The sequence below is a fragment of the Hipposideros armiger genome, unplaced genomic scaffold, assembly GCF_001890085.2.
Source record: "Hipposideros armiger isolate ML-2016 unplaced genomic scaffold, ASM189008v1 scaffold_501, whole genome shotgun sequence".
NCBI lineage: Eukaryota > Metazoa > Chordata > Mammalia > Chiroptera > Hipposideridae > Hipposideros > Hipposideros armiger.
The window spans coordinates 1346839-1361137 of record NW_017731851.1 but is presented as its reverse complement, the minus strand read 5'-3'; the positions used below and the strand labels follow the sequence as shown (position 1 = coordinate 1361137).

General features: G+C 34.0%; 1 protein-coding gene across 1 annotated transcript in view; it reads left to right on the top strand.

The window, feature by feature from the left end:
• ARHGAP29 (Rho GTPase activating protein 29) overlaps positions 1-14299 on the top strand; it is a 76152-nt gene that overhangs the window by 38935 nt on the left and 22918 nt on the right. Inside the window, exons 4-12 of the mRNA XM_019667550.1 lie at positions 3927-4023; positions 4378-4450; positions 10383-10431; positions 10852-10989; positions 11832-11896; positions 12327-12437; positions 12568-12648; positions 12861-13049; positions 13830-13971. Of these exons, the coding sequence (XP_019523095.1) occupies positions 3927-4023; positions 4378-4450; positions 10383-10431; positions 10852-10989; positions 11832-11896; positions 12327-12437; positions 12568-12648; positions 12861-13049; positions 13830-13971 (945 nt within the window). The remainder of the gene's footprint in view (positions 1-3926; positions 4024-4377; positions 4451-10382; positions 10432-10851; positions 10990-11831; positions 11897-12326; positions 12438-12567; positions 12649-12860; positions 13050-13829; positions 13972-14299) is intronic.

Here is a 14299-nt window from a genome sequence, read left to right as displayed (position 1 = left end):
GTCAGATCAAAAGACACACAGACTGAAAGGGGCAAAAGACGTTTCATGAAAATAGATATGAAATGAAAAAAAAAAATTGCTGTGGTAGCAAAATTTATACCAGACAAAATAGATTTTAAAACAAAGGCTATAACAAGAGACAGAGAAGGACCCAGTAATTCCACTTCTGGGTAATTATCTGAAGAAACCCAAAATGCTACTTTGATGGGACCTGTGCATTCATATGTTCGTTGCAGCATAGCTTGCAATAGCCAAGATGTAGAGGCAGCCTGGTGGTACACACATACACACACGCATGCGGGTGCACACAGGAATATTGCTAGGCCTCAAAAGGGAATGAGATCTTGCCATCTGCAGCAGCATGGGTGGACGTGGAGGGTGTGTCCTGAGCGTGGAGTATGTCAGACAGAGAAAGATGGATGCAATGTAATTTCACTTATAATTGGAGTCTAAAGAGCAAAATAGACAGACAAAACAGAAACAACCTCACAGATACAAGACTATTTTGATAGCTGCTAGATGGGAGGGGGGTTAGGGAGCAGGTGAAAAAGGGGACGGGATTAAGAAGTACAAATTGGTTGTTAGAAAATAGTCATGGGGATGTAGACTATAGCATAAGGAATATAGTCAATAATATTGTCATAACTATATATGGATGTATGATGGCAGATGGGTACTAGATTTATCGGGGTGATAGATGGGAGGGGGTTAGAGGGCAGGGCGAAAAAGGTGAAGGCATTAAGAAATATAGATTGGTAGTTACAAAATAGTCATGAGGGTATAAAGTAAAGTGTAGGGAATATAGTCAATAATATGGCAATAACTATGTATAGTGCCAGGTAGGTACTTGACTAGTCAGGGGGATCATTTCTTAAATTATATAAATATATATTATACTGCATACCTGAAATTAATATAATAGTGTCAATTGTAATTGAAAAATTTTAAAAGGGAGGAAAAGATGAAAGGTAATACGAGGTTCAAATTTCCAAGTATAAAACAAGTCATGGCAAAGTAATGTACAGCATAAGAAATATAGTCAATAGTATTGTAATGTGGTACGGTGTCAGATGGGCATATGAATGTTGAATAACTGGTGTACACATGAAACTAATATATTGTATGTTAGTTATACGTTAATAAAAATCTTTTAAAAAGAAAATTTTTCCAATTGGGAAAGATTTGAGTATGTTAATAGCTTAAGAAAAGAAAAAGTCAATTGAATGGGAGATAGTGAAGCTATGAGGGACGAGTAATGGTAGTAAAGGGTTTTGGAGAATGCAGGAGATAGTGGGAAGATTTATTATTGGAAAGGAGCCAGATTTTTCCTTGGAGCAGTGAGCAGGAGAAAAAAAAAGAGAAAGGACATTGGAAATATAGGGCTATTTTGAAGTTGAGGCAAGGGTAGTGATAGGAATTTTCATTAGATGGCTGTAACCTCATTCAAGTGGGAATGGAGATAAGGGAGGAAGATGGTTAGAATAATTGCCTTCTCACTGCTCACAATTATTGTTTCCATCTCCCAGTCATGTTTAGTGCTAAGAAAAAGTATATTCATAGGAAAGAAAGAATAATAATAGAATTTTGAGTAGTGTTACAAAATATATTTTTTTAAAGTCTAACAGGTTAAAGTTTGGAAATATGAGTAGGCTTTACATTTTTGTTGGTATTACATTATAAATTACTATTTAGAGTGTACGTTCTAATGACATTTTAAAAACAGTATTATTGAGGTGTAATTGACATACAATAAACTGTACATATTTAAAGGATACAGCTTGATCAATTTTGATATTCATATTCTTATGAAACTATAAAAATCCAGATAATGCATGTCCCATTGTAATCTCTCCCCCTCTGTGCCTCCCTGCTCCCCCCATTCATCAGTTTTGATAAGTTGTGTTTTCATTTTCATTCTGTTCAAAATACTTTCTAATTTTCCTTTTTCTTCTTTGACTCATAAGTTATTTAGAACTATTTTGTTTTCGTTTTTTAATTTTTCTACTATTTGAGGATTTCCCAGAGACCTTTCTGTTATTTCTAATTTAATTTCATTTAGTCACAGAACGTATTTTGCATGATTTGAATTCGTTTAAAACCATTGACATGTGTTGTATGGCCAATAATGTGGTAATTATTCACTGTGCACTTGAAAAGAACATGTATTTTGCTGTTATTGGGTGGAGTGTTCTGTAATTATCCATCGGGTCAAGATGGCTGATAGTATTAAAATCTTCCATGTTCTTACTGATTTTCCGTCTGTGTATTCTGTCAGTTATTGAAATCTCTGACTGTAATTGAATTTGTCTATTTTCCATTGCAGTTATATTAGTTTTTTCTTCATGCATTTTGAAGTATCTATTAGGTGCATAAATGTATAATATTGTTATATCCTCTTGGTAAATCATTACAAAATGACCTTCTTTATCCCAGGTAGTTTCCTTTGCTCAGAAATCTGTGTGTGATATTAGGCAGTAAGCTGGGGGCAGTTGTGGAGTTCACCATGTTTGTTTCTTGTCTGTCAGGATTCTTGTCCTTTGTGGCCTTATAGACAGTGTCTTGAAAACTGTTGTTACATATATTTTGTACTGGTTTCTTTTAGTTGTTTCAGGCAGAAGTATATGCCTGTTTTTTTCATCTTGGCCAGAGCAGAAGTCCAAAAATATTTTTACAATTAGTCATGGTGGTTCTTAAGTTTTTCTTTTTGTTTGCATTAGGGATACTTAGAAGAATCTGAGGAAAGGTATAGACCTTAGCCCCTCATATCTACAAAGGTTTATACATGTAAAGTCTTGGTTGTAATTTCACAAAGTTTACCAACTTGAGGTTTAATTCATCCCTGCTTAGGAATCCTTGCTTTCCAGTAAGCATTTTCAATGTGATTTGCACATTAGAATCACCTGGGAGAGTTTTTAAACAAATATCTAGAGCTGTGAAATCTGAATCTTTGGTGGTAGGATCCACACTTTGTTTTCAAATCTCCTTAGGTAATTCTAGTGTGCAGCCAAGCTTAAGAACAACTGTTTTAAGGTAAAGAATGGCAACCTCTCCACTTGGTTTCTTTACCTTCCCTTTGTTGGCAAGGATCCTAGGAAGGGGGGAATACAGGGTGCCACTGGCTCCCTAAACTCAACCTGCGTTGAATTGGGTTACTTTTTTAAAATCGCCTTTAAAATTCTACCTCCAGATTGTATATGGATTTTTAATGAAGGTGCATACAGAGAAGTTATAGTAAGAAACCTTTTTCAGTTATGTTTCACAATTTGCTTTAACAGAATGCAAAATGTTAGAATATCTCTATGGTAAATAAAAGACAGCTATCAGTTTACATGGCCCTCAGAGCCCGAGAGCCTATAAGAAATAAGGCTATAAATAAATAGGAATTTAAGTTTTCTGAAGCATTGGGTGTTTCTTATGTGATGTGCTTTGTATGTAGGTTTTATGCTATGTCAAATGTATATATGATTTCAATTATTGGTAATTCATAGTGAAAAATATACTTCATTTTGACTTAAGTGAGCCACAGTGCATTTAGCTGTTAAAAATAAAATTCCATAAAGCAATAAGCAACAGAAAATAGCATAGAGCACTCTTAATGAGAGAGGTCTGGTATAGCATGGACTCTGTGACTCCAAGACTGATTGATTTCACATTTGAGTCACTTCTTAGATGTATCATATTATGTAATGCATGTAGTAGTCAGTTTGGAATGCCAGCTACTTTTATGCAAGCTGATTTCTTTTGTATGATTTCTTTAATGAAAAATTTGAACATCATATCCATTTTGTGTATTAATCTGTTCAGTTTCTAAATCTTCTATTGCTTCTATATAAGTAACGGTGGATTTTTAACAGATTAAATGACTTTATATAAATCTAGTTTAAAACATTTTCTTCTTATTTATTGTAACCAAACTTTCCCTATAGCTGTGAACTTCACAGAAGTTAATGAAGAAAACAAAAACGACCTCTTCAGAGAAGTCTTTTCTTCCATTGAAACGTTGGCCTTTACCTTTGGGAATATGTAAGTAAAGAAATGTGGGCCTAGGTTTCTCGGTGAGCATATGTCCCACGATTTAGTAAATACATGTTAAGTAAATTATAAACCAATATAAAATATTATCACAACTTTGGAAAAGCTACATTCTGTGCTTTTTTTTTTTTTTTTACTGTATTTGGAGGTGTCTTTATAGCTTTTTAGAAGCAACATTCATTTGCAAGTGACTGTGGCTTATGTAAATAGATTCCTAGGAATTTATTTCTAAGGTCTAACAGAAAAATTTATTTTAGATTACATGTTGAATGTAAAGCCTGTGACAGAGCAATGTAATGACTTGTCTTTTTATTTCTGTTTTTTGTTTTTAACTTCCCTGGATAGCCTGACAAACTTCCTTATGGGAGATGTGGGCAATGAATCATTATTGCGACTGCCAGTTTCTCGGGAAAGTAAGGTAAGCCAAGTGTGAAAGCAAAAGCTTTAATATTTTTAATTGAATATTTCAGTAATTTCCTAATCTTAATCTCAGCATTACTCTTTGATAGTTTTGAGTTTAGCAAGAAAAACTGATCAGTTCATTTCAAATACGATAATTTAAGGTCAGTTTCTGGAGAAACAATTTAATTGTGCTTTTTAAATGGAACTATCATTTAAAAGAACATATCCATTAATTTTATAGTGTTTTATGTAATGAATCTATATGTTATGTGGTCTAAAATTTTAGTAAGTAATTGTTAACCATTTTTCCTTCCTGACATTGTCACAGATCTTAAAAACTGGTGGAAACCTAGAAAAAAAAAATGCAATAAGTAAAGAGGGTATGAATCTTCTCACACATCCTACAGTTTAGTTTGTTTGTTACCATGGAACATTATTAACAGGCCTGCAAGCCTGTCAGAGGATTGGGGTTCTGATTCCCAAATGAAAGAAAAATTTCTATGAAATAATAGAACATAAGAAATATATGTAANTTGTGTATACCTCCTCGATAACACATTATCAGTATAGTATAAGACCTCTGTGTATACCTTCTCAATAACATTTGCCTTAATCCACCAGAATAAGCCATCATCCTGAATTTTGTTAATCATTCCCTAGCTATGTTAAAATGTTTTGGTACCTATACCTGGTTGAACTTTGCTCGCTTTGGAATGTTCTACAGATGGAATTGTACTGTTTTTTTGTGACTTCTTTTGTGCACTTTTTTTTTTTTTGAGATCCATATTGATGTAAGTAGCTGCCTTTATACTATACTCTGTATAGCATTCTATTCTGTGAACATTATTGTCAATCTTTTGGATTGTTTTGTAGTTAAGTGCTATAATGAACACCATCATTAACACCAATTCTTATGCCTGTGATCACTTATTCTTATTATTTTTTTACAAATGTACTTTAAGGTCCATACTTTGATAATCTCATACTCCTTAGAGAGGCAGAGTAGGTGTTTTGAACTGTCTTAGTGGCTTCAAGGAGAGTAACTTGCCATGAGTTATACAGCTAGCAGGAGAAGAAGGTAGGTAGCACTTGAACCCATAAGATTCTCACTTCAATGTCCTTTCTTCTCCACTCCTGTACCAAAGACTGCGTCAGTCCTGTTCTTCCTGGCTCCATCCCTACCTCTTCATTGGCACTGCAGGAGATAATGCTACAGGATATAACCACAAAGTCCAAGACATGTTTTTTTTAGTGTTCTACATAGTATAGAAATTTTATTCATGTGAATAAATGTCTTGAATTTAAAGTTAGAAATAACTTAATATTGCACTGGGGTTTGTAGGATTACTTTGTGTCCTGTTTTAAAACTAGCTCTGTTCAAGGGACACCTTAGAGACTGAGCATAAATATTTAACTGAGTATTTGTAATGAGTTTTGTAAAAACAATGTGGTTCCAGCAATCCCCAGAAATTAAGACCTGTTCTAGAGCAAGCCCTAAATTATTTGGAATCCTGTAAGACTTCATGTTAAAAAGACAATGATTTGGAAACTGGTCACATGATAAATGGGTGAAGACCTAGGGATGCCTATCCTGGGAAAGAGGAAACTTGGAGACATGACATTGGTCCTCATATATTGGAAATGTAAAGGGATTAAAATTAGAGTGCTTTTGTTTCCTCCTTTAGGGAAAAGTATGACCTAAGACTAGAATTTATAGGAAAGCAGATTTCTGCTCAATAATACAAGGAAGCCATTCTACAATCAAAATAGTTCTTAAATGGAACGCATGACCTCATGATTTCTCAGTCGTTGGGGACATGTTCATAGCAAAAACTAGATGACTACCTTTTAAGAATATTGTGCAGAGGAATCTTTCTGGGTCAAGGTTACTGCTTTAAATCATTTGTAACTCTGAATCTTGGACTGTTAAGGCCTTGACTTAAGTGAATTATTCCACTTAGTTGTAGCCCTGTTTGTAATATCAGCAGGGAGCAAGTGAACCTCATTACCTCGTTGGGCTGCTTCTGAACATGCGTTGATACACATGGCAGGATCCTTTGCTCCCCATTCTTGCCAGGAATCATTGTTCCTGCTTTCCAGTCTTCTGTCTTCCTGGTAACATAAATGTAATGTTACTATTGTATTGCTATATTTAAAGATTTTTGTGTTCTTTACAAAGCTTTAGGTTATATTGTGTATATTTGTTTATAACTTAATTCAATAAGCATTTAATGACAACTTTAGTATTGTGCCAGCCACTCTGTCAGGTATTCGATATAAGACATGAATAGAAAATATTCCTTGTTCTGTAAAGTTTACATTCTCTAGCACTATAAGAAGTTGGCAGTCAAGTTCTCATTGGGATGTCTAATCCTCAATTTTACATTTATTTGAACAAATCAGTTTTAGTTTAGTTCTCTTTTGTTCCCAGGAATTCCCTGTATCCGAAGCCTGAAAGTGGAAGCACATTTTGTACATTGTAGCTAATAAAGATAGTATGACTGTGCTGTTCAAACAACGTTATCATGACGCAGTCATAAAATTCTCCAGTGCATGATCAGATAATTGTACCCATAATTTTCTTTCAGGAGACTTTCATCGAAAACTTCCACGAACTCCGTCCAGTGGAACCATGTCTTCTGCAGATGACCTCGACGAAAGAGAGCCGCCTTCCCCTTCAGAAGCTGGTATTGACAATTGCTGAATGTCACTGAATCAAGTTCTCACTAAACCGGTTGAATCAGTAGCACTGCATAATATTAGGAAAATAGTGTAATTTAAAGAATTACTCNTGAGTGAGCAATACCAGAAAACATGCAGAATTACAGCATGACCTTGACTAGTAACATTTTCTACTATTCATTTGGTCATTTTCCCTTTATTAGGCATTTAGGACACTGCGTTACACACTGGAGACCTAGAAGAAAAGGATTAAGTCCCTGACTCAGAAAGCAGATTGAGGGACAAAAAGGTCTAGAGACTTGATGATTTTTTAGGTACCTGTGAGCCACCCTGCAGTTACGATGCCCCACAAGTCCTGCAGGATCTACCCCACGGGGACCTTATTCCTTAGCATTTCTGTTAAGTGAGGGAAAAGGCTGAGTAATTTAGGGAGAAGAGATTTTAAGATTGGGCTACCTATATACATATATTATTGCTTAAGTCCATTATTACTAATAAATACCCAGAGACAAATACTCAGCACATGAATCTATTATACCATTCTATTCATTTGGCTTTTCAAATTATTGGTGTTTTTAACTAGATTCATAAAATTTATTAAAAAGTATAAAGAATGTACAGTTAGCTTTTGGATCAAGAGAGTGAGTTCACGTTACCATTAACGGGAGAATTCCCTGATCTTAGCCAGTTGCTGGACTTAAGTTTTACTATCAGCAGTTTGGATTTCCTTTGTTCCTTGAAAGAGTTAGGGCACAAATAAGCTATTCTGTTAGGTGCACTTTTCAAATACTATTTGTGCTGAGTCATAGTTATCCTGAAGAATGCCTGTCTACCTTGGAAAGGACTTAGAAGCTAATAAAAAGTTGACCACATCATCTGGTATATCAAGAGATAGGAAGAGGAAGCATGGCAGTCTTTGAAATAACATTAATCCAATCAGATATGCATTCATTCACATTCCCCACACAGGAGTGGAGTGACATTTTAAAAAATAAATCAGATTGTGTTATATAGCTTTTAACACTCTTTAAAACCCTCCGCTGGCTTCCTGTTATACTTAAATCCAGACTCATTAATGGTGGTTTAAATGACTGCTTCCCTTTCTGGCTTCACCTCTTCAATGTGCTTCAACCATATAACTGTCCCCTGTTTCTTGAGCACAACAAGCTCTTTCCACTCACTCTTGCCCTAGGATCTTTTGTCTGCTTCTTCTCCCTGTAACTCTGCATTTGCTCTTTCTTATATCAGGTCTCAGTTCAAATGCTACCTCCTCAGAGAGGCCTTCATTAACCTACCATGTCAAAAGTACCCTTCCACAAGCACATACCTTGTCATATTCCATAACCTGATAATCTTATATAGTATTATTCACAGTTTTCAGTACCAAAAATGATCTTATTTACTTAATTGGTGTTCTTGCCAATGCTATCCTCAGGAGAACATAAACTCTGAGTACTGGAATCTCATCTGTTAATTTGCCATAATATACCCAAAGCCTACGTTTTTATGAATATTAAATTAGTTAAATCATGTAAAGTTCTCAGAATGGATCTGGTATATTATAAGCACCTGTCAGCTGCTATTATTGTTATTGTTGCTGTTACTATAAGTAGTAGTAGTAGTAGTAGTAGTAGTAGTAGTAGTAGTAGTGAGAGTATATTTAGTCATTTGTGGAAACGCAACGGAATAATGTATTTTTAATAGATTCAGGATAATACGTAATTATAAAAATTGAGTACTGTAGGATACATTATACATATAAAGCATTTCTATTTTCATAGGATTGTGAAAGTCAAAATAATAGTGTTCTGATTGGAATCTCCCCTTCCCCCGGAGCTCAGAATTCTCAAAAATACATTCATCTAAAATTGTAAACGAGTAGGGACATGGGGTTATATTTTTTTAACTTTTAGGTTTAAAGCAAATTTTGCTGGAAATGATTGCTCTGAGATATTGGGTTAAAACTTTTTTTCCTCCTGATCTAGATTGTGCACAAAGTCAGGCAACATAGTATGCTCACAATGCTCTTCAGTGCTTTATGCGTCACTGTATGGCCTTTTTCTTGGTGCTGTCACTTGAAATAAATGTTTATTTCCATAGCATTCTATGTATCATGAGTTATTTTGCCTTTTNTTTCCTATTCCTGTACATCTATTGTGCACACATATTATACTAATCCTTAATATGAAAATACTTTTTCCTTTCTTTTTCCTTTTGTACCTAGTTTTCCTGTTTGCAATTTTTAATTTACTCCAGAGTTTGAAATAAAGCTCATGATATAATATTACTAATAAAATTAAATTACTTTGTTTGATGAAAAGTTTTGGAAAATATCTTTAGAAATAGTAGTTGCCATTTATATAATAGTGCTTATTATGTACTATGTACTGTGTGAAGACTACGTCATCTCAATCCTTAAAATAGCCTCATGAAAGTAGTGTTCTTATCCCTATTTCACAGATGGGCAAACCAGAGTTAAGTGAGCTTAAATGTCAGCTATGTCAGCTAACAAGTGATAGACCTGGACTTCAAACCCAGGCCTCTTTGATTGCTTTTGCATTGAATCCCTTCATTCTCTGTATTGCCCAATTAAATAGATCAAATTTGTTTGATATCTCACAATTTTGGTAGATAATATTTTCCTGCACTGTCTAATAAAGTAGCTTCTTGCCACATGTAATTCTTTAAATTTAAATTAATTAAAGTAAATAAAATTAAAAATTCACTTTTCATTTACATTAGACACTTTTCAAATGCTCAAACTACATGTAGCTAGTAGCTACCTATTAGACAATGCAGATATAGAACATTTCCATCATCATAAAAAGTTCTGTGCTAAGCTCTCCTATAGACTTTCCGAGAAAATGCTAATCATATAATAAAATGGTAAGAGATAGCTGGAAGAGACAGGCCTTTGTTTTCTATTTAACTAGCAACCTATTTAGATTACTTCTATAATTTCCTGGCTAATATTTTTGAGACCTGCAGAATTTAAAGTTTTGAATAGATTCATTAATGTTAATTAATGCTGTTAGTAACGAGGTTATTCATTCTTGGACCTTGAGAATTGCTGTTGTAAAAAGCTATTTAATTCTCATAAAATGTTCTGGCATTTAAACAGAGTTCTCAAGCCCTTTGCATTCTAAATACTTGAAATTCTTTAGCAGGAATTATGTCAGAGTAACAAATTAGAGTGAAAAAATTGTGAAGCAAAGATCTGTTACCTTCTGCTCTAATCTTAAATTTGTTTTCTTCCATGTTGTAAGTCTTTTGAAAATGTTTCTGTGGAATCAGTGGACTCATCCAATGAAAAAGGTAATGCTTAAGGTACTTTAAACTTTTGTCAACTTTTTGCAGCTACTTTCGATAAATGTTTTGCATCTCTTCTTGCTTAGTAAATTAATGCATTTTAACATAAACCAATTGGTAGAGTTATACATATAAAACTTAAGGGGAAAAAAAAAATCCCTGCTAGAATAGGTAATGTGATGATAGAGACTGATCAAGAATTGTCTACGGCTTGTTTCTTGATAAATAACAGAAATACACATTAAGATCAAAAATATAATTTGAAACCATTTTAATTTTAAACTATAACCCTTTAATTTCTAAATTTGTTGCTTGTATTTTTTTTAACCAGTTTTCATTGAAGAGCACATAGGATTTGAATACCTTTTTGTTTAGAGTTACATGATTATATTTAATATATAGTTACCTTAATATTTCTATTTTCAGGAAGTTTTTCTCCTGTAGAACTAGACAGCATGCTGTTAAAGAGAACTGACTGTATAGAATTGGCTTTGTCGTATGCTAAAACATGGTCAAAATACACCAAGAACATAGTGTCATGGGTTGAAAAAAAGCTTAATTTGGGTAAGTGGCCCTTTGGGGCATCTGATTAACTTTGGAGGGTAAGAACTAAATTGTTTGCAATTCATTTTGTACAGACTATGAGTAATATGTTTCCAAATTAGTAGCTGTTTCATTGTAGTGAATAAAATTATTGTCCATTTTCCCTTTTTGAAATAGGAAAGACTCTTTTTACAATAAATGTACTTATTGAACATTACTGTAGGGCAGCCAACAAATAGTATACTGTCTGTGCCTTTAAGGAAGTCATGCTCCAGTGGGTAAAAAGAAATGCCATCAGATAATATGGTAAAAGGAGATAAAAGCAACAATGGGTGTATAAGCTAGTAGTTTCCTAGTGTTTATGTTTGACAGAATGCTTTCATAGCCATTATCTCATTTAATCCTTACCAAAACCCTGGGAAGTAGGCAAGACAAGAATTATTATCCCTATTTTACAGCTGAGGCAAACAAAATAGGTGATTTGCTTGACGTCAGATCACAGGTTTGTCTAAGATCATAGCAATAACTGAAAGAATATAGAATTGACCCAAAGCCTGTCTCTTTCTACTCCATTATTTGTTTTTAGTAGGGAATGCCCATCAGAATCACCTGAATAGCCTTATAAAAGGACAATACACAGACCTAGGTCCCATTCCCCAGAGTGGTGACGTCTAAGCAAGTGTATTTTGAAAGTTTCCCAGTTGAGTTTGGCAGACACTTTTGATGAAGAATCGCAGCATCATATCATGTTGTGGACTAGTATTTGTGATCACTTTTTACTTTGGAAATTACAAATAATTTTAGAGTATGGAGGGGAATAATAAGTTAATTTTATCTTCTGAGGCCTTCTTTCACATTTTCAGAATTGGAGTCCACTAGAAATATCGTCAAGTTGGCAGAGGCAACTAGAGCTAGCATTGAACTAGAGGTAAGTGTTCAGTGAACTGCTAGGGTTCTATACCAAGAGATGATTCAGATGAGCTCCTGATTGTGCCTTGCAAAATCAGAAAATTTCAGTTAATATAGGAAAGACCTTAAATGCTAAACTTTTTATTAACAAAATAAAATTCTTTGAAATTTACCTGGATACCCATTATGAAAAAACTAGGAAATTCACAATTTCATATGAATGTTGATTATCTTGTTAGCTACTAATTTTGCTAACTAGTTTATAATTAATTATAATGAATTTTCTTGAGTATTTTTCCCATAGTCATATTTATGACTAGTCATTTAATAAAAATTAAAAAAAAACAGTCTAAACTTAAAATTTCTCTTTTTAAAGTAGAGTAGTGGAGGGGTCTAGCACTCTAGTGCCATTTCTATTGGAAAATTTACTTTTCAATTTTAAATTGTAGGAATTTATGCCACTGCAGTCTCTTTTTACCAATGCTCTTCTTAATGATGTGGAGAGCAGTCATCTTTTACAACAAACAATTACAGCTCTGCAAGCCAACAAATTTGTACAGGTAAAAATTTATATACACAATTCACATTTTTTTGACAGTAGCATACCTTTAGAAAACAGTGGGGGTTTTTTTTTTCTTTCTTTTTTTAAAATACCCTGCCTCCCCCGCCCCCCCTTGTTTTTTTAAACAGCCTCTACTTGGGAGGAAAAATGAAATGGAAAAACAAAGGAAAGAAATAAAAGAACTTTGGAAACAGGAACAAAATAAAATGGTTAGTATTATAATGGAGCTTTATCTACCTATTTATGAACATCTAAAATCACCTGCAGTATATATTAACATCTCCCCTGGGAAGATGAATACCTTACTCCACAGTTCTTCTAAAATGCTATATTAACCATCTTGCTGAATATGCTAACGAAACGTATACGTTTCTTTATTATTATTTCTTGTTCTGTATTTAATAATATTCTTTTTGTGTAGCTTGAAACAGAGACTGCTCTGAAAAAGGCAAAATTGTCATGCACGCAACGTCAAGAAGAGTATGAGAAAGCAAAATCTTCCATGATTCGTGCAGAAGAAGAGCATCTCAGCTCAAGTGGTGGATTAGTAAAAAACCTCAACAAGCAGCTAGAAAAAAAGCGAAGGCTGGAAGAGGAGGCCCTTCAAAAAGTAATGATCTTTTTTTGTTATTTGCAAGTTGAATTAGCGGTAACCTGCTAAGGCTTTGGTTCTCGAACTTGACCATGTGTCAGGATCACCTGGAAGGCTCATTGAAACAGACTGCTGGGCCCCACCCCCAGAGTTTCTGATCAGTAGGTCTAGAGGTAGCCCCAGACAACTTGCATTTCTAACAAGATCCCAGGTGATGCTGCTACTGCTGCTGGTGGGGGTCCACACTTTGAGAAGCACTATGCCAGGAGACTTTTGTTTATATTTTAAATTATAGGGTTCATTTGTGAAAGAAGTATCTTAGAGAAGCCAGTAGTTTAATATTTTTGACTTGATTATTTAGAAAGTTCACCTTTTAGGCCACTGTGTGTATATGTGTAATAACTCCAGTACCTGACAGCAAGGCTAAGCTGAAGCTTTGTATTATTTTTGAAATATAATTTGATAAACAAATTCTGTAAGAAGATTATATAGAAAACGGTAAATGTCAATAGAAAATGCTGTTGAATAGACGTGAACATCTATTTAATATGCAAACAATACACTAACTGTAAGTTGGACTTGACTGTCCATTATAGTCAAGTACCCTTGAGTCACTGACCAGAACAGATTATTTGTTATCTTTAGAAATACTGTATTTAAAATATAGAATATTTCAGAATTTTTGTGCATAAAGGCTTTTTAATTATTTAAATTGAGCTTTACTGCAATAAGTATTTATTTTAAAATATAGATTCTAGTGATTAGTGTAATTTTTTTCTGTGTGTGATATTCCCAAAGGTAGAAGAAGCAAATGAACTCTACAAAGTTTGCGTAACAAATGTTGAAGAAAGACGAAATGATCTAGAAAACACTAAAAGAGAAATTTTAGCACAACTCCGGAAACTTGTTTTCCAGTGTGATCTTACCCTCAAAGCTGTAAGTAATTTCTTCAGTACTTTGAAGAAAAGAGGGAAAAAAAGTCTATGTATCTGCAGAAGGGAGAGGGATACTTGATGAGTCATGACTATTATGAGATTTAATTTCTGAGATTAATGGAACATTTAGAGTTTGAAAAGTGACTTTCAGTTTTTAATAGTGGTATATGGTTTGAGTTACATTTTTATCTGGTTCCTACACACACACACACACACCACATGAATAGATGATTTGTTTGATTAAAATAGAAATCTGAGACTTTGAAATTGCCTCTAAGACACTGTCTTTCTTGGGTTGGTTGTCAAAATGGATTTGACCCATAAAACTTTTTA